The sequence below is a fragment of the Scylla paramamosain genome, chromosome 4 (assembly GCF_035594125.1).
Source record: "Scylla paramamosain isolate STU-SP2022 chromosome 4, ASM3559412v1, whole genome shotgun sequence".
NCBI lineage: Eukaryota > Metazoa > Arthropoda > Malacostraca > Decapoda > Portunidae > Scylla > Scylla paramamosain.
This window is the reverse complement of record NC_087154.1, coordinates 30653253-30677271: the sequence shown is the minus strand read 5'-3', so window position 1 is coordinate 30677271 and position 24019 is coordinate 30653253. Positions and strand designations below refer to the sequence as shown.

The 24019-nt window shown below is 41.1% G+C and overlaps 1 protein-coding gene across 15 annotated transcripts in view; it reads left to right on the top strand.

The window, feature by feature from the left end:
- The window catches only part of LOC135099976 (uncharacterized), a 38572-nt gene extending 15501 nt beyond the window's left edge, over positions 1–23071 (top strand). For 3 of the 15 annotated variants that reach the window (XM_064002753.1, XM_064002756.1, XM_064002755.1), the window contains exons 2-13: positions 3245–3730; positions 7924–7978; positions 11097–11223; positions 11827–11912; positions 12458–12640; positions 15295–15312; positions 18708–18830; positions 19419–19509; positions 20195–20345; positions 20632–20806; positions 21100–21307; positions 22223–23071. In XM_064002753.1, coding sequence (XP_063858823.1) covers positions 3276–3730; positions 7924–7978; positions 11097–11223; positions 11827–11912; positions 12458–12640; positions 15295–15312; positions 18708–18830; positions 19419–19509; positions 20195–20345; positions 20632–20806; positions 21100–21307; positions 22223–22374 — 1824 coding nt within the window. In that variant the 5' untranslated portion in view covers positions 3245–3275 and the 3' untranslated portion in view covers positions 22375–23071. Of the gene's footprint in view, positions 1–3244; positions 3731–3831; positions 3937–5832; positions 6002–6061; positions 7156–7476; positions 7623–7658; positions 7682–7923; positions 7979–11096; positions 11224–11826; positions 11913–12457; positions 12641–15294; positions 15313–18707; positions 18831–19418; positions 19510–20194; positions 20346–20631; positions 20807–21099; positions 21308–22222 lie in introns of those variants that run through there. The other 12 variants (XM_064002762.1, XM_064002764.1, XM_064002758.1 and 9 more) reach the window with 12 other exon arrangements.
- The last annotated feature ends 948 nt before the right edge of the window (positions 23072–24019 follow it).

Sequence of the window (24019 nt, the reverse complement as noted above, 5' to 3'; positions counted from 1 at the left end):
AAATTTTACATATTCACCTATTTTCAGTGGATATTTTGGACTGAGTCGGATATAAGTCAGCTGTTTTACGTTTAAATACATAGAAATACTTATAAATTACTACTCTACCACACATTTACTATCATATAACAATTTTTTATTTTTCATTTTCTGGGAGAAGGAGGTGGTGAAGTTTGGCGAAGTCAGTGTTAGTGTATGTGTGTGTGTGTGTGTGTGTGTCGCAGTAATTCACCTCAAGGTCCATATTATTCACCCTCCCATTCTTCCCCCCCACCTTTGTTCCACTTTCCCAGTGCCCCAATCGAAGAGGTGATGTAATATGTATGTGTCACTCGTTGGCTGATGATCTGTGCGCCACCCGACGACAGGTGAAAACACACAGTCATCAGCGGGACTCAAACACGCCAGGTCTTGTTTGTGTCTACCTGGGGGCGCCGCGTGACCTCAATGATGTGGCGCCAAAAAACTCTGTTGATCTACTAGCCAACCAATTACCTAATTAGTCAGTTAATCATTCAGTTGATCAGACAGTCAGTTACCCACTCACTCATTCATTCATTCATTCAGTCACTCTCCCTCTAGCTCAATCAATCTGTCAGTCAACTAAGTGACTAATCAAACAGTCAGCCAACCAGCTAATTAACTAGTCAGACAGTTAATCAATCAATCGATCAGTCAGTCAGTCACTTATTCACTTACTCATTCAATCTCTTACTCATTCACTCACCTTATCAATGAACTAATCAGCCAATTAATCAATCAGTCAACCAGTCAACTAGTCGATTAGTCAGTTAGTTGATCAATCAATCAGTCAATCACTCTATTAATCATTCAGTTAATCAGTTAATCAGCCAACCAACTAATCAACTAAGCACTCAGTTAATCATCAAATGAAACAACTGATTAGTCAATTAATTATTCAATCAGTCAACAAATCACTCAGTCAGTCAGTTAGCCAATCAATCAACCAATCAATCGATCAATCCTGCATCTGCCATTTGCCGTAGCCTAGACTCATAAATGCGTGAGACTTCAACTCCGAATAAGAATTGATATTAGATGGATGAGAAAAAAGGAAAGGTTAGTGAGAGAATATGAAAATTAAGACAGAAAAAAAAAAAGTGGGCGGGGGAAAGCGCATTCCTATATATGTTAATGTTGAAATAAAACAGAAGTCTAAGGGAAAAAAAGAGATAGGATGAAAACACAGATATTGTTAGAGAGGGAAAAATAGAAAAAAAATAAATTAAAAGAGGAAAAGAACGGACATTCCAAGAAGACGCGTCAGTATCAATAAAAGTTAAAAGTAGGAGAGGAAAAAAAGATAGATAAAAGATAAGACGGGAAAAAAGTGAAGCCATCTGTGTATTATGCTTTAATGCCAATAACAAAAGATAGAGGTGTGACTAGAGGGAAAGAGGAGTACAAAAATAAAAGGAAGACAGGAAAAAATTTTTAAAAAATCTTAGTATAAAGCGGTATGATGCTTTAATACAAATAGCAAAAAGCACAAAAGTAGAAATACGACTAGAAGGAGAGAGAAATAGAAAAAAAATAGAAGAAGTAAAGGAAAGACAGGAAAACAAAAAAGCTAAAAAAAATTCAGTACAATGCGAACAGTCAACACACTCGTAAAGAAAGAGACATAAAAAAATAAATAAATAGACAAGAGCGAGTAAAGGCAGTAACTAAAAAGAAAAAAAAAGAGAAAAAAAAACAAAAAAAAATAAGTAGATAATGATTTAGTCTGGATGGACGATGAAGAAGTCGAGGCCGAATTGACGAGATGGCTGGCTACGGCGGCGAGTGTTGAGGGGCCTATCAATGACGGCGGCGGTGGAGGGCAAGGAAGGAGTGATTTACGATAATTGAATAGACAAGTACGGAGGGCAGCCACTGTTGTTAATTTATCTCCTGGTCTGGCGCTATCTTAAGGGCGGGCTAAGCTTCCGCCCAACTAAGGAATGCAAACGAGGGCACGACAAACCTGTAATTATGGTCATTGTGTTTTCTGTGGGCGTGTGGGGCGAGGGGTCTGCCACGCGCCATAAAGAGGCAGGGGAAGGAGAAAGAAAGGGTCAGCAGGAGTAATAATTGCTACGTCTGGTGGAAAGTTAGGTGTGAGTAATGCCCGTGTGACTGACGCTCGTGTTTGTATGCACACACACACACACACACAAACAGAAGAAAAGAAAGCTGTTAATTTACCACTAACATAATATTATTCTCTCATACGGAGCGAGTAATCCGTCTTAACTCTCTGACTGCTAATGACAATGTGACACCTATGATTTTACCAACACTACATCATTGGACTGGACAAGATATAACTGCAGGTACCTAAAGGGAAAAAAAAAAAAAAAGTTGAAGCTACTCGATCATTCCTTTTGGTGTCAGTGGCACCTCTCGAAATTATAGTCTTAGCTTGCACCACAGCATCTCATTAAGCCCAAGAAGAGGCCACAGTAATTAAAGGATTAAGACTCATTTTTCTATTTCTTTTTATGGTGTGGCCTGTGGGACATGGCTTTTAATACGTCACCTCTTTTTAGTTGGTCATGAATCTCTATTTTAAGTATGTCGAGACGGAGCTTGGGGAAAAAGTCAACACTCCCGGGACAAGAGTAAGTCGGTCCTTGGGCGTGGCGGGGATGAGAGCACCCCGCTGTGTGACGACGGCTGATAAGCGAGGCATGTCCTCCGTCTTGCCCCAGCCCAGCCTACGCCCTCTAGAGTGCTTTATCTTAAACTTAACAGTGAAATAGGTGTGTTAGCTATCATCTTTAATTAATTTGTCGTCATAATAGACATTGATAAGATTGTAACGGCCTGCGTGTTTTTTTTTTTTCTTTTTTTCTTCACACTTGCTTCTCGAGACCAGGTGTTGAAACTTCGTACGCTTTCATTAATCCTGTTGACATAATCAGCGTCAACGTCAGTCTAAATACTTAAATGTCGATTTATATTGATGGTTGGTGACAACAAAGAGACGTTTCTGATACATTTTGCTTTTACATAACATTATTTTCAGGGAAACTAATAGCAATGTTCCCATGCTGGCTAACAGAATCCGAGAGAATTAGTACAACTATGTGGGTATACTCTACGGTTTTTGATGGGAGGAAAGGGATGAGGGACACACACACACACACACACACATCGTATTTATTACTATGATAAGGAATGGTGAAAAGATCATAATATCTAGTCTATGGGTTGGTATTAAATGAGTATCTTTGCCAAGGTTGTATTTCTGAGGCCCGCCGCTCACCTGCATGGGTAAATGTTGGTCCAAGCAACAAGTAGAACACGAAAATCAAGAAGAAACCCAAGAGGTACTTTTAGAAATCGATCCAGGGGGCGGACCTCCCAAGATGACTGGAGGAACACTACTAGCGAGCACTCCTGGGCGGTGGGGCGTCCCTCCCGGAGGCCACACCACCAGGAAGGCTGCACTCATTGCCACCCCAGGGATATGTGGTAACAGGAAGCCCATCATTACCAGCAATCTCGGGGTACGACAAGCCTCAGCTGGAGGAATGGTAACGAAAACGTACCAATTCAAAGGCACAAGTGGCACTGGGGCAGAGGTGCGGGGTGTGAAGAGCGGCCGCTACATCACGACCTGCCAGGCCTTCGTCAGCGGCACCACACAGCCCGCTAACAACCTCAGCTATGAGAGCAATAGGCGCTCCTCCTTCAGCGTCACCTCCACGCAGAAGGGAAAAAGGTAATGTGTTAATTAGTGCGTGCACGAAAACTGCCACATCTGCACATATGGCAACTAACACTTCTGTGCATGCTTCTTAAACCTGAGGAACTGTATGGCTTTTATATACTAACAACCTAACACACGGGTCAGCAAGACTTCTCGCTTCGAAGACCATCCCTTACCAACGCTTACAAACCACCAGCACCAGTACTAATCATCTCTGCGTAAGCTATAACACTCTTCACTTCATGCATATCCTCAAACTCTTCGGTGTCTGATCTCGACAACTTTTAATGGGCCTTAGTGGAAATCAGAGTAATTTTCAAACGTGTTAACATGACTCTAGTGATAAATAAGAACTCTTTATCAGCAGTGAGAAAACGACACCCATGAGAACCCGACCAACATGACTCTAGTGATAAACAAGAACTCTTTATCAGCAGTGAGAAAACGACACCCATGAGAACCCGACCAATCATCTCTGTGGCCTTTGAAATATAACCCTGATGAGAGAACAAAGCGTTTCACAATACGGGCCTGTCTACATTTAGTAACTTTAGACTTAGGGATTCTACAGGTGTCAACGGCGCGCATGCAGGAGTCTAGGAAATACAAACTTGGCCCTGATGAAAGGTTCCGACTCGCTCCGCTCCATCGCCTGCCTCCATATCCCTGTGCATGTCAATATTAGGCCTCGCGCACCTGCATGGGGTCCCGCCGCCATCACCGTCACGTCCTCCCTCCCTGCCACCTGCCTGTCTTCCTTCCTTCCTTCCTTTCCTCCCTCCTTCCTTACTTCCTTTCCTCTCCACCCTTACATGTTATGCACAGTCAGTTCGGTTCTTGTATTTAGGTTCCGCTGTGGTGCTCTCTCTCTCTCTCTCTCTCTCTCTCTCTCTCTCTCTCTCTCTCTCTCTCTCTCTCTCTCTCTCTCTCTCTCTCTCTCTTTCTCTCTCTCTCTCTCTCTCTCTCTTTTTCATTCCACTCACGGGATTCAATCAAGCTCTTCTTTACAGTTTTAGGTCAATGCAAACTCGAGAAAGTCTCTCTCTCTCTCTCTCTCTCTCTCTCTCTCTCTCTCTCTCTCTCTCTCTCTCTCTCTCTCTCTCTCTCTCTCTCTCTCTCTCTCTCTCTCTCTCTGATAAAATGGCCACAACTTTATTCCTTCCTGTTGTCTTCCTCAGCAGGGACACACACACACACACACACACACACTCTCTCTCTCTCTCTCTCTCTCTCTCTCTCTCTCTCTACGGGTTTGACATTGACCCTCTTCTCCCTCCTGCGCGGGAACATCCTCGCCCGCCTTCACCTCACGACCTTGGCGGAGCGTGTTTAAGGGTCCGAGAGTCCTGCTGTGTGTGTGTGTGTGTGTGTGTGTGGGTGACTTCGATAATCCGCGACTCCGTATCTTATCAAACAATACCAACGCTTGAAACTCCCGGAAATTTAGGCTGGTATAAGGACTCCGAAATAAATCATGATAAAATGTTGGTTGGTAAGTAGATTATATTTATTGTTATATACTACGCTGAGTTTTTTTTTTTTTTTTTTGAAAGTCCTGCTTCTTAAAATGGCGTGCATATAAAATAAATAAGTGAATGAATCACTCCCGTGTTTGGCTTGCTCATTTATCTTTTTATTTATTTATTATTCCTTCTTGTCTTCCTTTGTTTATTCTCATTCAGTGCTGGTGAAGGTAAGTCAGCATTCAAATTTCAAATGCTGGTGTGGCAAAGAATCCTATTGATTCGCGCAGCTCTGCCTGCTTTCCACTCCTCCGTTTCCCTGGATTCTGCACCACATGCATTCATGAGTTCGCCGTCACTAGTGTCATCAAGCCCTTCCCGTCACTAATGTCATCAAGCCCTTCCCGTCATAAGTGTCAAGTCCTCGTAAGTTAGTCACAAAGTCATTCCCTCCAGTCTGTCACGATGCTTCCTAGCGTTACGAAGACACTTTGTCTTCGTCGCTGTCTTGTCATTCCGATGCAGTCATATTTAGTTATGTTATAATTTTCGTGTGTTTATGTTTTTCATACATCCATCATGAATCGAGTCATGTGCAATCTAGTATTTTTTTTTATAAAAAGGCAACTAAGGCCAGGGATACTTTTTAAGGCTGCCGGCGGAGTGGTGCATTGCGCGGTGCGAGGCCCCGGGAGGATTTCCCCCCAGTTGTTTCCCTGTCCCGCCTGCAGTGAGGTTGACGAGGCTGGAGCGGAGCGGAGAGCCACCACCACTGCCACTACCTCGACCACCACCACCACTACCTCGAGCAGCATCTCAGGTCACCATACTTCCTCCTTAATCGCATTCACCTGAGCACTGAAAGACCAACAAAACGGTATTCTTCGTCAGGTTTCCTCACTATTCGCGTCGTGCTTCATCCTCCAGCACTGTTTCGTCGCTCCGCAGGTGCTGACTGACTTCTTTACGCTTGTCACTCGAAGTCTTCATAGTCTTAGTGAAAATGAGGTTTCGATTTCTTTATAGAAAGCGGCGTCCACCTGCTGCTTGATTACTTTTTAGATAATAGGTGAATATGTATAGCTGATAAGGATGCCACGCCACGTAGTCCATTGCGTGTGACCTACTGACATCGACCTCGAAGACTTAAGTGTTTCGTGTTACATCGCCGGTATTTCGAGGTCGTAGCGGAGGAGCAACAGGGAGAGTTATGGGAGGGTATTGATCAGCCAGGCAGCAGCAGGTGTGGAGCTCTGGCCTGACGAAGGTGGCGATAGTTCAGCACGGCAGGCGCTCCAGGCAACACCACCTCGGTGTTCTTCTCTGGCAACAGCCCAGCACATGGCGCTGCCGTTGTCCATGCCGCCACTCATCCTCCTCGCCTCTCCACTGTCACCTTCACGGCCTCCCTCAGGAACGTAAATATTTGGTTACAACAGCCGGAATGATGGCGTCATGAATAAACCAGAAAACAGAATGGAATGTGACACGAGACTGCACCTGCACTGACACAACAGTCTTCCGTCACTCCGCCTTCCCGGGAACACCACCCACCATGACCCCGCTGGTGGCTGCTCCTCGCAACTCTGGCCGTAACTTTAACACTATGGTTTCAAAAACACCACGTGGGGGCAGCAGCAGCCTGTCGCAAAAATCTTCGGATGAAGGCACACACTATCACGTTCACTACCACTGCCGGTGCGGGAAGAACCCATATGCCCTCCCAGGAAAACACATCACGCTCGGCGAGGCGAACGACAAGCACGTAGAAAACCTCGGTCATTTACCTTTCCTCGACATAATACCTCCAAGTTTTACTAAAAATAATAATGGTAAGACGAAAATTGAATGGTCGCGACACTCGGCTCCCCAAACTGGAGGATCGTTTCGATTAAAATGGGCGAAGCACAGTGTGACGGAGAAACCAACCAGGACTTCCACGAAAAGGAATGCGAAAGACTCCGCTGCGGCGAGGTGAGCTTGATGTATTTCTGTAGTGGTACTTAACCTAACGCAGTGTCGCGTCCCGGTGTATTACACGCTTGGAAAAATGGTGGAAGTAGCGCCTTATAATACATTGCTTCGCTTGAACTTGCATCGTAACCTGCTTGTATGTAACTGGTGCAAGCTTAACAACGCCAACACTAACCTTATGCATTTCTTACAGCCTTCCCGGTAATAGACAGCATGCTATAAAAAAAAAAGATTATCAGTTTAGCTTATACACAAAACATGACGAGGTGATTTGACGAAATAATCGGATAGTTTCGTCAGCTCCCCATTGGTCACCCGCGACAGACTCAATACAGCATGACCAGGCAAGGGTGGCGGGTATTAGTGAACACGTCACACCTTCGCCTCCACATCACGGCACGATACTCAACACTTGCCTTCACTGACAGAAACACTACACCAGTGCTCGCCAACAATAATAGTGACAGGTATACACTAGAAGAGAGAAAGTGGAAGGAAAGAGAGAGGGAGAGGGATATAAAAAAAAGTACGTACATACCTCCTCTCAGTTTTTTAATTGTCTTGCCTTCACTGACAAAAGCATTAGACCAGTGCTCGCTAACAAGAACAATGACAGTTATTCAGGGATAGAGAAAGTGGAAGGAGAGAGGAAGGTAAAATGTATATATAAAAAAAGTACTTGTAACATACCTCCTGTCAGTTGTTTGGTTGTTACGTTTCCATGCAGTAGAATCTTTTTATCTAACTGTTGTCCTGCGCCCCCCACAGGATGGCCAAGACCAAGACGGAGACCACCGTTCGCACCTACACCAAGGATGGAAAGGTAAGTAGTACTGTTGTTAGTATTGTTGTTAGTATTGTTATTGGTGTCGTACGGTTGTGTAGTAGTAGCGAGAGAGGCAGTAATGGTGGCAGTAGCAGTAGTAGTAGTAGTAGTAGTAGTAGTAATAGTAGTAGTAATAGTAGTAGTATGTATGTATAAATTTTCTGTACTTGCTGAAATTTGTCTGGTCTATAATAGCACCGCTTTATGGTTCTGAAAGTAGACATTTTTTCTAATAAATAACATGAACCCCTCCCCCCCTTCCGCCGTTGCTGTTGTCACGCATATAACCAATCAATCAACTTAAACCAAAAAAATAGAGAGAGAGAGAGAGAGAGAGAGAGAGAGAGAGAGAGAGAGAGAGAGAGAGAGAGAGAGAGAGAGAGAGAGAGAGAGAGAGAGAGAGAGAGAGAGAGAGAGAGAGAGAGAGAGAGAGAGAGAGAGAGAGAGAGAGAGAGAGAGAGAGAGAGAGAGAGAGTGCCCAACTGCAGCCCTCCTTTAATACTGAAAAAAAAAACTCAAAGCATTCCCATTCGAGAAAAAGAAAGAAAAAAAAAAGAAAATAGAAAAAAAAAATACCCTTCACATAGTCAGTGCAGGTTTCAGTATCACATAAAAAGGACAAAGAACAACACAAATTCGAAACACGAAAAGACGCTTAAAAAAAAAAGAAAAAAAAAAAACTAAGACGCAAGGAAAGAAACGAAAGAAAATGGAAATCTAAGATCCTTCTCCCCCCTCCCTCTCTCTCTTAATGGTGATGTTGCAAATCCACCCCACGCACGAGAACGAAACCTTGACCTGTTATAGAGACATCGAGTGCAGATCCATGGTAATAAAGTGCCTCGTTAGGATCCTGCTGAAGTTTATTTACGACTTGGCCAGGGCGGATCAGTGGCCTCGGCAGGGAAGGAGCAGATAAATGTCAATTAGCGCATGAGGAATGTTAAAGGAGCGAGGGAGGAACAGCACCCGCATTGCGTATTCTTCTTATGTACTAACGGGATGCATTGAGACTTGGAGGGGGAGGCGAAAAAAGAGTGAGGAAAAATGCGTCCCAGAGAGAGAGAGAGAGAGAGAGAGAGAGAGAGAGAGAGAGAGAGTCAATATTTGTGACAGACAAACTCAGATTATCCTTATCACTATTCTGACAGATGTATGAACTGTGACACCTGCGAACTTAATATTATTCCTTGGTGAACGTGGAGATAAAGGCGAGTGTGACGGTGTGACTGTTAGTGACGCTAGTGACGGGTGGGTCGAGATTGGCTTTGCGGTGACAAGGACAGGAGAGATATGAGGAAGGAGAGGTACAGTACACACTACACACGCAGCTAGGTTGACGCAATGGTGCTGTCACTCGTTGGCGTAATCTATCACGTAGCTTAGTCAATAGTTCCACCAGTTGTAAAATGTGTACCATAGGCCTGATTAACCCCTCAGTCCAAGGTTCTCGTGTTGATGTGTGTGTGTGTGTGTGTGTGTGTGTGTGTGTGTGTGTATAACCTTAGGTATTGACGCATGACAGCAACCACTACGTATACAAGTGAAGAGGTACGTCACCCTTGTTATAGGGGATGTTACAAGGGCGACATAAGCTAAATTCTCAGTCAGTGATCAGGAAATGACAAGAAATTATGGCTTCAAGCTTGATAAAGTTAGACTGAAAAAAAAAAAAGAAGGAACTGGTTCTCAAATAGAGAAGTAAATGAACCGAATGAACTCAGTAATCAGGTTGTTAGTGCTGACTCATTATTGAGCTTTAAAAAGAAGAATAGATATATTTATGAATGATGATGATAGGTGGAAAAACGTAGGTATGTTTCATGTAGGGATTGCGACGTGTAGGCCTGACAACTTCTTTCAGTTTTCCGTTTTTTTCTTTTTTTATGTTCTTATGTTCTCTTGGTTTATTATGTACAGTCTATCCCTACCAGAAGTTGTAGTGTGTTTCCTTCTCAGCGTTCGTGAGAGGGAGGTGAAACACTTCCTTCTATTTTATTCAGGAGCAGGGTCGGTAATGCCAAAGGAACTTTTCATTTCCTGTCCGCCGCCACAGTTCTTGTTGCGCCATCGCCGTGACCTGCGAGACTTCCACATTGAGGCTATGAAGTTTAAAAGTCATAAATAAATAAATAATTAAATAAATAGACTGATAAAAAGGTAAATGACTGAATAAAATTATTAATTAAATAAGTAGATACAAAAAGTAATAAATATGAATAAACAAATTAAAAAAATAATGGATAGATATTTGTTTTGGTCAGTGCAATCTTTCTCGTATATTCATGAAAAGAATAAAATAATAATAATAACAATAATAATAATAATAATAATAATAATAATAATAATAATAATAATAATAATAATAATAATAATAATAATAATAACAATAATAATAATAACAATAATAATAATAATAATAATAATAATAATAATAATAATAATAATAATAATAATAATAATAACAACAACAATAATGCATTTAGCGGGTAGTATCCATTCATAACAACAGCAACTCATCGCTAATATTATACCTTCATCCTCAGAGCCCTATCACATTTTCAGATCCTACCCACGCACCCATTTTCCCCTTGGCAACGAGGACAACTGCTGCACCATGCCATCTTAATTAACATCCACTCAGTAACCTTTTCTTCGTGAACGCACCACCACACGTAACTATTCCCGCTAAATGGACCCTAAATAATTCAAGAGCTGGCGCCGGAGGAGGTTCAGAGTCAGTCAGTGTCTAGCGCAAGTCTCCTTCCTCCCTTCCTTGGTCGTGAGCAGCAAATCAATAGCCGCTACTCATGGCGACACTAAGCGTTAACTTATGAATGAGTCACGATCGACCAGCCGTGAAATGCAGGGAATTTTGATCCAGTTATGCTGAGCTGGGGACGAGGATTAGAGAAGGAATATACAGTAGATTTTCATTTTTGCATCTTGGAGTAGTGTGTGTAATGTATATGTTATTTTACTTTTTTTTTTCGATACTTTTAATCTATACACGTGTATTTCATCACTACTACTATTACTACTACTACTACTACTATTACTACTACTACTACTACCACGTGCCTGCTAATGTTGTCGTGTGCGTGTCTCTGGGCAGCGTTACGAGGAGACGACGGTGGTTGAGACGAAGGAAGAGGATGATGGGACCATCACCACCACCACCAAGACCACCACCAAAACCCTCGGCTCGTACACCACCAAGACTGTGACTGAGGGCGTGGAAGGTAATGTCCTCTCCCTCTCTCTCCCTACAGTGCTTCTCATCATGTTCTTGTTCTTGTTCTGCTTCAACTACTACTATTACTACTACTATTACTACTACTACTACTACTACTACTACTACTACTACTACTACTACTACTATTACTACTACTACTACTACTACTTTTCTTTTTCATTTTCTTCTTCTCTTTGTACTTCCCCTTGTTCCTTCCGTCTCTTATCTCATTCCTGTAATATCTCCCCTCCTCCCCGCGCTCTCTCTCTCTCTCTCTCTCTCTCTCTCTCTCTCTCTCTCTCTCTCTCTCTCTCTCTCTCTCTCTCTCTCTCTCTCTCTGCAGCTCATATCAATGCACAAATACCACAACATCGATGATAAATGCAAGCCTTGCTAAAGTCACCACGTAATGATAATATGACAAGTGAAGTCAAATAAATATACGTATACCACACACATTAGGTAACTCACGATTCACTACACCACACACTCACCCATACGCACACACACACACACACACACACATACACACACTAGTCGCATCTGGTTTTAAGAGGCGTTTAACGTGACCCTTTCTTTGTCTTTCCTTCCTTCACTCGTTCTCCTGCAGGGATCAAGCTAAGCCAAGGGGGTCGTGCGAGTCGTGTGTCGTCCACCAGCAGCAATGACTCCTCTCCCACTCGAGTTAAATCCCAAGTGAGTCTCATCCTTATGTCCCCCATACACAGGCACTACTGGGAGAACTCTAACAAACTTGAGTGATGAGAAACGTAAAATTTTACAGCCCTTCTGTAGTTCAACCGAGTGTTTATTGAGCCCCTGGTTTTGTAGGGTTGTCAGCTGATCAGAGGGCTTAAGACGTGAAGGCAGAAGGTTACTTGATTTCTGACCGTGATTGTATGAGTAACGTTGAAGTGGAGGAGAAATATTGTTTTTTTTTTCTTTTTTTTAAGTTTTGTTTCCTTGTAGATTTACCAATGCTATATGACCTGATTTCGGCGACAAGTAACCAGTCGATCACCCACTCACTCACTCGCCCACTCAGTCAATCAATCACTCACTCAATCAATCAATCATCTTTCATTTCCATTTGCTATTCTTCATAAATTAATAAAAAAAAAGTGAGTCTTTGTTTTTGTGTATAGTTAAAAAAATCAATCACAGCAAAATATAAGAAAACAAATACTTTCCTTTTATCCTCTAACATTTTCACTACACGCTTCTTATCCTCTCATGGTTAGCAAAAGACAAGGAACGAGGCTGAGACCAAGACGAAGAAGGGCGGGTTGCTGAGCAAGTTTAAGGGTGGCGACAAGTCATCGGATTCCAGCGACGACGAGGAGGACTTCGCCAAGAGCGTCCTGAACAGTGTCAATGAATACAGGGCGAAGCACGGAGTGGCCAAGCTGAAGCTGAGCAAGGAGGTAAGACTGAAGGGGAATCAAGAACAGTAGGAGGAGGAGAGGGAGACAGAGAAGCAGGGAGGTAATAAGACTGAAGGGGAAGTAAGAATAGTAGGAGGAGAGGGAGACAGAAGTAAGGACGTCAGACTGAAGGGAAATCAAAAACAGTAGGAAGAAAAAAAGAGGAAGGCAGAGAAGCAAGGAGGTAATAAGACTGAAAGGGAAGCAAGAACAGTAGGAGGATAAGAAGCAGGCAGAGTAAACTATGACTGTACTCTTAAATGTTTTGCTTTTTCATCAGGACTACTTTTGAAGGTCACAGAGATAACATACGAACATTAATAAAACATAAGGAAAGTTGCAAGAAGCCGTCAGAGCTACACGTGGCAGTCGCTTTATGAAACCTATACCTAATACTTGATTAATCAGGTATTCAGGGGTCTTTATTTCAGTGATGGTACAGATTCCTTCTTAAAGTATCACTAGAATCATGGAAGTACTCTTGAAAGCCACAGTACTTTCCACTAGAGCCTGCTAAAAATAGTTTAAACAGAAGCAGTGAAGCGCTTGAGAGTACAGACTTACGAGTAGCGGAAGGGAAGTGGAAAAAAAAAATAGGAAGAGAAATGACGTTACGAGACTAAATATTTACTTTGTCGCCATAAATGAAGGCTGGTGAAAGTATAGCGATAAAGGTGATGATAACAAAAACAAAAGGGGTCAAGAGGTATGACAAACAGATAGCGAGGAAGATTTGCCTTGTGGTGAAATATCATTATCTCCATTATTAACGCTAGGCTGAGAGAGGGGAAAAAAAGAAGGTTGAGTGAAGGAGAGAGAAAGTGGAAAGCAACTATTTTCCGCCATTTAGCTTCTAACAAAATCTGCGCGTGTCAGAGAGAGAGAGAGAGAGAGAGAGAGAGAGAGAGAGACTATACATGTATCTACTATAACTATATGATGAGACACTGAAAGAGATGATGGTGCAGCAGTTACGAAATGGAGAGTGAAGCAAGTGAGGGACGGTAGAGAAGCGGCAATGATGATGATGATGCTGATAAATGATAATGATAAAATAGGAAGGGAAGAAAGTGAATAGATGTTAATGGACTGTATGGGTAGTGCTGCAGAATGATAGCATAAAAAAAAGAGAAAGAGAAAAAAAAAAAAGACCAGTTCAGAGAGAGAGAGAGAGAGAGAGAGAGAGAGAGAGAGAGAGAGAGAGGTGGGGGAAGAGGGGGATGGCGCCGGGACATTCAAAAAGGGCATAACAAGAGGGACATGAGCAAGGGACGATAACCTGGTGACAAGTGACATGTTCCCCAAGCAGGACACGGGTAAGAGGGACTGCCAGCTAACACGACAGGGGGAAGGTTGGAGTAACTTTCATTACCCGCTTTTGTCTTATGTTATTATTATTATCATTATTATTATTATTATTATTATTATTATTATTACTATTACTATTATTATTTTATTATTTATTTACCTATTCCTTTATCTATCTATTATCTATCTATTTGCTCATATTTTTCCTTATTTCCTTATTTATTCATTTGTTTCCTTACTTATTTACTCATTTATATTTTTTTTGTGTTTATTTGTTTTTATTTATCTCTTATTGAGAGAGAGAGAGAGAGAGAGAGAGAGAGAGAGAGAGAGAGAGTCATAATGCAAACAAAATCCTAGTAGTATCCATTAGAAACGCCTACACACACACACACACACACATACTAATAATAGAAGTGCCACACGCAGACCTAGAAAAAAAAAGTGTAGGCATCGAAACACGAACTAATAAGATTTAATGCAAGTAACTAGTGAGCGTGCGTGTGTATCTTGTATGCTTGAGTATTTAGCTTCCCTTGGTGACTTGATGTTCGTGTGGATATGTGTAGTCTTTGTGTTGCAGAGTTTCTTGTGTGTGTGTGTGTGTGTGTGTGTGTGTGTGTGTGTGTGTGTGTGTGTGTGTGTGTGTGTGTGTGTGTGTGTTGACTGTTTTATCTGTGCATTTCTATTATTGTTATTATTATTATTATTATTATTATTATTATTATCATTATTATTATTATTACACAGATTATTACTAAGGCTGCAGTGACACTGAAAATTTACGTTTTGATAGAGAAATTTAACAATGTGAATAAAAACAGATTAGGGTAAGGCTAACTGTTGACTGTAAGATAGTGTGTGTGTGTGTGTGTGTGTGTGTGTGTGTGTGTGTGTGTGTGTGTGTGTGTGTGAATGAAAGTGTGGCAACGGCATCATCGATCAGTGTCCTGGTTTCGTGTGTGTGTGTGTGTGTGTGTGTGTGTGTGGATGGGTTGTACGTAGGTGTCTTTTGTGATCCCAAGGCTAACACACACACACACACACACACACACACACACACACACACACACACACACACACACACACACACACACACACACACACACACATACAAACACACACACACACTTTCTTCCATTAATTAGGAGGTCAAACTGAGGATCTCACTTTTTCACCATTAACGTTATTTCCCTGTGTAATATTCGTTAATTCACCTAACATTACAATTATACTCCTAGGATAAACCTCCGGAACTTGCCGTGTGAAGAGTGAGTGACATTGTTATCTAATTTAGACTTTAATGATAACTTTCCTGAGAAAATAATGCAGATCTTTCCTGACAGGTGTTCGCCATAGTGATGGTAAGGCACGGTCAGTGGGCCACTCGTTACTGTACATTAATGAACCCTAACAATAATGACACCAGGCACGAGCTGGATACGCCCCTGAGACACCCAAGGCCCGTCACGCGCTCTTGTTTAACCTTCTGATTGTTAAGAACTCTATCACTTGTTCCGTATTTCATGAAGACTATTTATAAAGGCTACAGGAGATGATTGGTTTGGATACTCATGTGTACTTCTTTCCACTGACGGCGCAGGGTCCTTGTTGAGTTATCACTAGACTCATGAAAACATCCTTGGAAACCTTAGTATGCTCCACTAAAGCCTGCTAAAAGTAAAGAGATAAGACATAGAGACGTTTGAGAATGTGGCTCTTTATTTCTTTGTTTGTGTAGTTCAGGACGATTTTTCACTCCAAAAAAATCCAACTCTAAGCACTAAATGTTTTGAACTACTCGCTCACCCATTTTGCAATCAGTGATGTATTTCGAAACTCTATTGTAAACTTGGACTAAAGCATTTGATTAAGCGTGACGAGAAACATCAATAGTAAAGGAGCTATATTTTTTCAATTCTCACATTCCCTCTTCCCTTCTTTAAGGATTCAATTCAGTACGCCATGCTATATATAGTCGACATGGAATTTTCAGCATTGTCTCCAAAACCTTAATATACAATCGCTTTTTCCCTTTTCCTTATCGGCTTAACTTAGTACTTCACGCTGAGGTCAACATAGGATTTTCCAGCAGTCTTCATAAAGTTTCCCTTATATAGCATAGTACAACAGCGTGCGGTGTTTGTTGCCCGTCCTTGGTGTCTCGCGGTGCCCAGCTCGTGGCCTGCACAGGGGACTTACGGTACCGTACTCTTACTAACGCTGCCATCACGGTGAAACGCAAGTGACTCGTTACATCGCCGTGAATAACGATGGGTATTCATTCTTTGGGCTGATGGTGTCTGCTGCCTAACACTCGATGCTTCCAGTACCCCAAACGCCTTTAATACTCGTAGCACTGGTGACGAGATGTGAAACTACTAATGAATTACGTGTGATTAGTAACACTCCACGCGGTGCAGTGCGTCCAGCCTCAAGATATTTAGTATTTGGGACACTGGTGATGGAATATGAAATTATTTATCCAATGGGGAACCACCCGTGATGAATGCCACTCTACATTGTGCCAAGGACTGACTGGTCTCCTTTTATACAGCGATAGACCAAAAACAAATAAATATGTTTTCAGTGCTACACGTGATATCCTGAAATCAACTATTTATTTTCTACTTGATGTTACTTATTTATTTTTATTTTACTATTATTATTTTTTATTATTTTTCATTTAAATATTCATTTTTTTTAGCTATAATTAGTGTTGTCAATTTTTCATGCGTGACACATTCCTGAAGTAAAATAATCAAACCTTGACGTAAACATGCTTCCAATGACACACGTAGTATCTTGAAGTCAACTGTTATCTTTTTAATCCATCACTTTTTAACTGCAAATATTACTAGCAACTTTTTAGGATTTCACGAATCACATTTGCTGATGCTGCCCCAAAACACTGATGCCAAATATATAAAGAATTGAAGAGCTTTCCTAGCTCTTCCTAGCATATAGTTTTCTTTTTTTTTTTTTCTTTTTTTTTCAGAACATAAAATACTGTACTAATAAGTAATGGTCCAGTGTCTAACTCACAATTTCTGATACTGACGAAGCGCAGACGCCAGATCAACAACATTACAAAAATTAACAACACGCCAAAATAGATCATGACGTTTCACAGCCTCCATAGCTCATTCCTTACATCGGATGGAATTTGAGTAATCATGAACAAAACTTTCGCGCGTGATGCTGACGAAACACGGACGCGAGATCAGCAATACATCTAAAACGAAGACCTATTCTAGCCCCCGCTGTTCATTTTTCACAACGAGCAGTAATGAACTAATCATGCATGGAGGTACGTGCAGGGCTTGAGAGCATTGCCACTCCCATCAGCATAAGGAGAGGCTGCGGGGCGTGGCTGCTCGCTGCCCGAAACGATGCAGTATTGAGCAGGAGAGGAGGGCGGCTCGTGCCTGCCCTCCTTCCACTCACTCTTGCCCTTGGCCTCGTCTCGGGAATCTATCGACCAGTGGTGCGCTAGATCCTGCTCCGGGGACGGCCATTGGCTAAAGAGGAGCAGGGCCGTGGGATGTGATGTACAGTATACAGTATACACATCACCGAGACTTCTTGCCGCATTGCAATAATTACGGTCGGCGAGTCGAAACTCATATGAAGCAATTCTCTGCGGCTAGCAATTTTCACTACCATGAGAAAATGTTTGCAACCCTTTCTCCACCCTCCGCAGATTTTTGTGATTATACTTATTTTGGTAATTGTGGGGCACGTGGTGGTTTGGAATGATTACATGCAGAGGGATGAAATATGAATGGACTTTTTTTTTAACATAGTGGTAATGAGAGAGAGAGAGAGAGAGAGAGAGAGAGAGAGAGAGAGAGAGAGAGAGAGAGAGAGTGTATGTGTGTGTGTGTATAAGGTTTCAGCACAATAATAATACTGGCTAAATCAGGTGGAAAGAATTATTTGCTAATGGTTTTATTATCTGACTGGTGTTTCACTCACATACTTATTGGTGTTTTACGATTAACAATAAAGTTTCTCTAATTGCAGTGATGGCTTGGTTGAGGTATAGATAGAATAATGCGTACTTTGTTACACTAACGTTTTATTAACTGGTGATTTTTCTTTCTCATCTCCTTGCTTATTTCTTGCTTTTCCTTTCATTCACTGGCTTCGTGGTGTTCCTTGTTTCATTCCCCTCCATGTTGTATGTTCTGTGTTTTCACGTGATTCAAACTTGTCAAATTTTCTACACCCTTGAATATTCTGAATCCATTCAACTCAAAACAATAAAATTTTTCTTATTTCTCTTTGTTTACATCTTCGGCTATACCAAAATCCAATATTAAAAAAAATATGTTTATTTATTTTATTCATTTATTTGTTATATGTTGTATGTCACTGCCATTCAATTCTTATGTATCTTGTGTTTCTCTGTTTTTTTTTTCTTTGTTTCTTTTTGCTGATGCTATTTCTTTATTCTCCTTCCGCGTGCTTTGTTGACACGCATTTTGTTTCCTTAACTGATCCAAATCCTCTTGGTTATCCTGCAATTCTGTGATCTTTTCATCCTCTTCTGTCTGGGGCAAACTCACGGCCCGCCTGTCTTTTGTGACTGTTCTGCTGTCATGATCGCTTTATGCTTCTTCTTCCTCCTCCTCCTCCTCCTCCTCCTCCTCCTCCTCCTCCTCCTCCTCCTCCTTCTCCTTCTCTCCTCCTCCTCCTCCTCCTCCTCCTCTCCTCCTCCTCCTCCTTCTCTTTATCTGCCTCTTACAACGCATAGCTGAACAAATACGCCAAAATATGGGCGAAGAAGCTAGCTACAGACGAGAAGATGTCCCACAATCCTGACAGCAAGTACGGGGAAAATGTCTTCTGCCTCAGCTCCAACTCAACCAACTTCGATGTGAGTAGCGTACATTCTTTCTTGGCAGTAGGAAAATTTAAACGGTAAAAGAAGTAATGTTGAATTTTTGGCAGGTAAGGGAAAAAATAAAGAAAAATACAAGAGAAATAAATACAGAGAGACAGCAAAGAGTTTAAAGAGTTAAGAATGATATTAGGGAGCGTTATTATAATGCGAAGGCAAAACTCCCACAACGCGACGCAGCAAAGGCCTGTTCAGAAACGCTTTGCTCTCTCACCACAACTATTTCCAAAAGGCACAGAGATAATTACCTAGGTTCTTAAGACAATTTTTCTTTTAATAATGTAGAAATCTTGTTGATCGGTCACTAGAACCTTAAAACACCCGTCTAGCTTTAATTGTAGCCTTTTGAAAGCAGTGTAAGTGTGGCCAGAACTGTTTCAGAACTTGGTGCATATAATGGTTCTCGCCTGGCTTCGTAATACTGACTGATGGGAATAAACAAATAAACACAACGAATGGAATAACTGATGAGAGTAAGCGCAATAAAAGTAAAGTAATAAAGATGGCACGTGATATGATTATTTTGAAAGTTTGATTTGATCCCTAATGGCGTCCCTCCCACAGGCGAAACCCAAGGAGGTGGTGGACCACTGGTATTCCGAGGTGAAGGATCACAAATTCGGCGAAGAGCCTAAAGGAACGGCGCTCAAGTCTGGTGAGTTCGTCAACACACGTAATAGTTTACAAGCGCGTCATCGCCTTCTTTGTGCACCTGGCCCGTGTAATTATGTCATATTCTACAGCATTTTTCATATAATAAAAAGATAATACCAGACAATTACCCCCATCTATCACATTTCCATTTCTTTTAGTATTAACTCTGGAAATCTCTGTATAAATCAGTTCATTAGCCTTTATATTAATATCTATTCGATTTACAGGCATAAATTCCAGTGGACTCTTTGGCATCACTTCTTGGGCAACTGTACATGCTCATATTCATACTTGGATCACATTTACATGCTCTGATAGGGTTCTATTTGACCCTGTGCATGCTTTACATTATTTATTTATTTATTATTTATTTATTTATCTATTTATTTATTTATTTTTTTTATATTTTTTTTTACGAGAAGGCAGAGCGAATTACTTTTATAATAAATAATATTAATAGACAATACACAGCCACGATCATAAGGAGAGGAGACTCTAAAGTTTCTCTGCCAGTGCTTATTTTCTTTATCCCAAACCAGTGTCACACTATACCAAGTACTGAATCTTTCTGGTTACATATGTATAAGTAAGCAACATAAAAATAACATAGGTGTGTTTTGTATAAGGGATCAACTTCAAAGTAACTAATGCACTTCTCCCCATCATCTATAATGAATGGTGCGCAGGTCACTTCTCGCAGCTGGTGTGGAAAGACACCAAGCACATGGGGGTAGGGAAGGCGAGGAGCGCCGCGGGCACCAAGGTCTTCGTGGTGGCTAACTTCGACCCTCAGGGCAACTGGATGGGCCAGTTTGCCGACCAGGTCCCGCCTGTTGGGTAAGGCGCCTTCACAAACACTTGCATTATGACGGCGGGACCCTGTTCTATGATTAGATCTTGGCGACACGCCCTTTTTCTTATTTTTCAATGTTGATTATTTATTGAAACAGCTGAATAGATATGTTCATGTGATTTTTGCTTTGAATATGAGATAGCCAAGTCATAATGCCATTGAAACTTCTTTCTGTACATTGTCATTTTTTCATGCATAATTTTTCAAACTTTATGCATTACTGACAATGCTTTTACATCTCAAATTAAATACAAAACATCTTCCCGTCAGTGGGTTCACCAGGACGGCTACCTCGGACAAGCCATTAAAAATCAACAAGACTCGCAAGTCTTCCTCCTCCAGTGAGTCCTCTTCCGATGAGGAAGATTTCGCTGAAGACTGCCTCAAGGCCCACAATGACTATCGCAAGAAACACGGAGCCCAACCCCTCAAGCTGAGTAAGAAGGTGAGTGTGAGAAGAGCGAGACCGAGCACCAGTTTGAGAAGCAGTTTGATTGTCAGTTTGAGCAGAACATTTAGTATAGATTCCCACAGCAACACAATCCACATGGACTTCACGTTCTTCTCAAGGTGGTGTGCCACTACTTCTGTATGTGCACCAATACTCGTGTCGGTGCACGCACAGAAGGCGAAGAACGCTGGAAAGAGGTAGAATCCACAGAAGTAAAATCGAGAGACGAAAAAAAAAAAAAAAACAGTAATACCATTCTGGTCATTGATGCATTACTCTTTCCACAGCTGAGCAAAGTGGCGAAGGAGTGGTGTGAGACAATAGCCAGGAAGGACGTGCTGCAACACCGCCCCAACAATCAGTACGGCGAGAACCTGTACTGCTACTACTCGCCAGACCCCAAGTTTAACCTCAAAGGGGACGAGGCAGTCAAATCGTGGTACAGCGAGATCAAGGACTTCAGGTTTGGAGCAGAACCCAGGGATCTCAGAGCTGGTAAGTGGTGACTATTATTGCTTGTTACCGTTTTAGACCCGTATTCAGAAGCGATCTGCTCTCCCACCACGACCATTTTCAAAGGCCACAAAGCTGATTAGCTGGATTTTCAAGAGTGTTTCACTTGTTAATGTACAAATTTTGTTTATCTATCACTAAAACCATAAACTACACCCTTAAAACCCGTGAAGCTTCAAACAGAGCCTTTTGAAAGTGGTGGAGGTGTGGCGCAGAAGAGTTTCAGAATATGGCTCTCTTCTAGCTGTATTATTGGTGAGGTTTTCTTGTTGGGTCTTAGTTTGATTATAGGTTTGCTATTGTTTATCGTTCCCGAGTTTTCTATTGTTTTCTTTTATCGGTGTATTTTCTAGTTATTTGTGAGTCGCTTGTGCTATGAATCTCGCAGTAGTAGTATTAGTAGTATTAGTAATAGTAGTAGTTTCAAGTTCTCACGCACTTCTCTCAATAACTACTGACTAAATTGAGTATTGAATCCTGTTTATATAACTTCACAGTCTATCGTGGTAGGTTTAGGGCACAATCAGATTCAGTTTTACTCCTGTGAAATACTTATATGTTAGTCATCCGTTTACGTAACTGTTACTCTGCTCTACTGACGGAAAACAGATTGAATTATTCGCTTTAAAATCATTAGAGACTTGAAAACAACAGCCTGGTTTACTATTACGGCCTTTTTCTTTTATTTTATTGGAAGATTTTTGCTTTAGATTAAATATATTGGTGACTTTATTTATTTAGTGTGTGTGTGTGTGTGTGTGTGTGTGTGTGTGTGTGTGTGTGTGTGTGTGTGTGTGTTACATCAAGTTTCATATAAGATGAAAGTTGTTCATATTGATTTTTATTAATATTTTGAGCTTTGTGTGTGTGGTTAATAAAGAACCTTTGTGTGGGCAGGTCACTTCACGCAGGTGGTCTGGGCTGACTCGAAGGAGCTGGGAGTGGCGCGGGTCAAGTCCAGGTCCGGCAAGACTTACGTGGTGGCTAACTACAACCCTCCCGGTAATTTTGTGGGCAGCTTCGCATCCCAGGTGCCGAGGCCTAAATAAACAGTAACCACCCAGCACACACCACACACCGCGAACCTTGCGTAGCCTACTGAGGTTCGCGAAGCAACGTTATTGGACAGTATTTCCATTAACCATTAGGTGTTAATTACTATTATAACCATTAGGTGTTGATTACTGTTAATTGATCCTTTCTTGATGTACTAGAGAGGAGAGGATCATTATAAGCAAGATGCTATATTACGTATTTAACTATTTATGCGACCAAAAACCTGTACTCTGATGATTCCTGTTGAGTGACCTGATCATATTGTATAGAAACTATTACGTCCTAGAAATTGTGTTGATATGAGTAGCATCATTGTTGCATTTGAAGTGATTCTCTGATTCGAACAAAATCAAATCATAGTTGTATATTTATGTATATATGTGTGTAACATATTGTATACTCGCATGTCTATTCGTTCCACGCGTATACATATTTTTTTTTTTTTTCATAATTTCAAACATGCATGGATACTAAAATTGAAAATAAGATTTTTTCTTTTAAGGAGAAAAACATTTTTTCCTGAGTTTTTAAATAATTTATGCATGCAGTCGCACAACTCTCATTTCATGTTCTTACTATTTATTCTATATATCATTTAAGATTATTATACTGGGCTTTACGACACTGAAACATTATACTGTGATGAAATACAGCCTGTGATTATATACTATTAAATATCAAAGGCACTTATTTGTACGTAATTTTTAATACCCTGTCCACCGAACATTACATAACCCAAACACGACAGAAATAATTAGATGATATCAAGCACTGGCAGATGAACTCAGGGGTCACCAAATTTCAGCTCTTCGGTCCCTTCCTAAAGTTTCAGATTATTCACAATTTTCCTAACATTTATTTTGTAAATATTAAAGGTCTTAATAAACCACTTCAAATGTACGTACTAAAACAGTCTGATGTTCATAGTAAAGACAAGTAGCTGGTTATCATATAACTGTCTGGCTGCCAGCCACTGATCATTTCAGCGCCGCAGGTATCTTTTTTTTTTTGTTGTTGTTGGGGGGGGGAGCTCTACTGAAAATTACTGGAGTTTCTAAGATAGTTTCCATGATTATAGTGGTAAAGGATTGTTACACCAAAAGAAATACAGCTCAAAATAACCCAATCTAATCCTTGGTGTCTTTAAAAACAATGAGAGAACATGATATTTCAGGATAACGAGGTAATGGTGTGGTTTGCGTATCTACACCTAATGTTTGTAATTCTCCAGATAGGCTTAAAAAAATCCTCATGTTCCGTGAAAAATCTATCGATTTTTGTCCATTTGTGTGTGTGTGTGTGTGTGTGTGTGTGTGTGTGTGTTATGTCTGTCAACCTATCTATCTACCTATCTGTCTATCTACACACACACACACACACACACACACACACACACACACACACACACACACACACATATATATATATATATATATATATATATATATATATATATATATATATATATATATATATATATATATATATATATATATATATATATATATATATATATATAACACAAACACAACTCTTTCTCTCTGATTTTTCATTGAACACAGAATCTGTGGAAACAAATGAGAGAGAGAGAGAGAGAGAGAGACTCAGCAGACTGCAGCCAGTGAGTAGCATCATTTA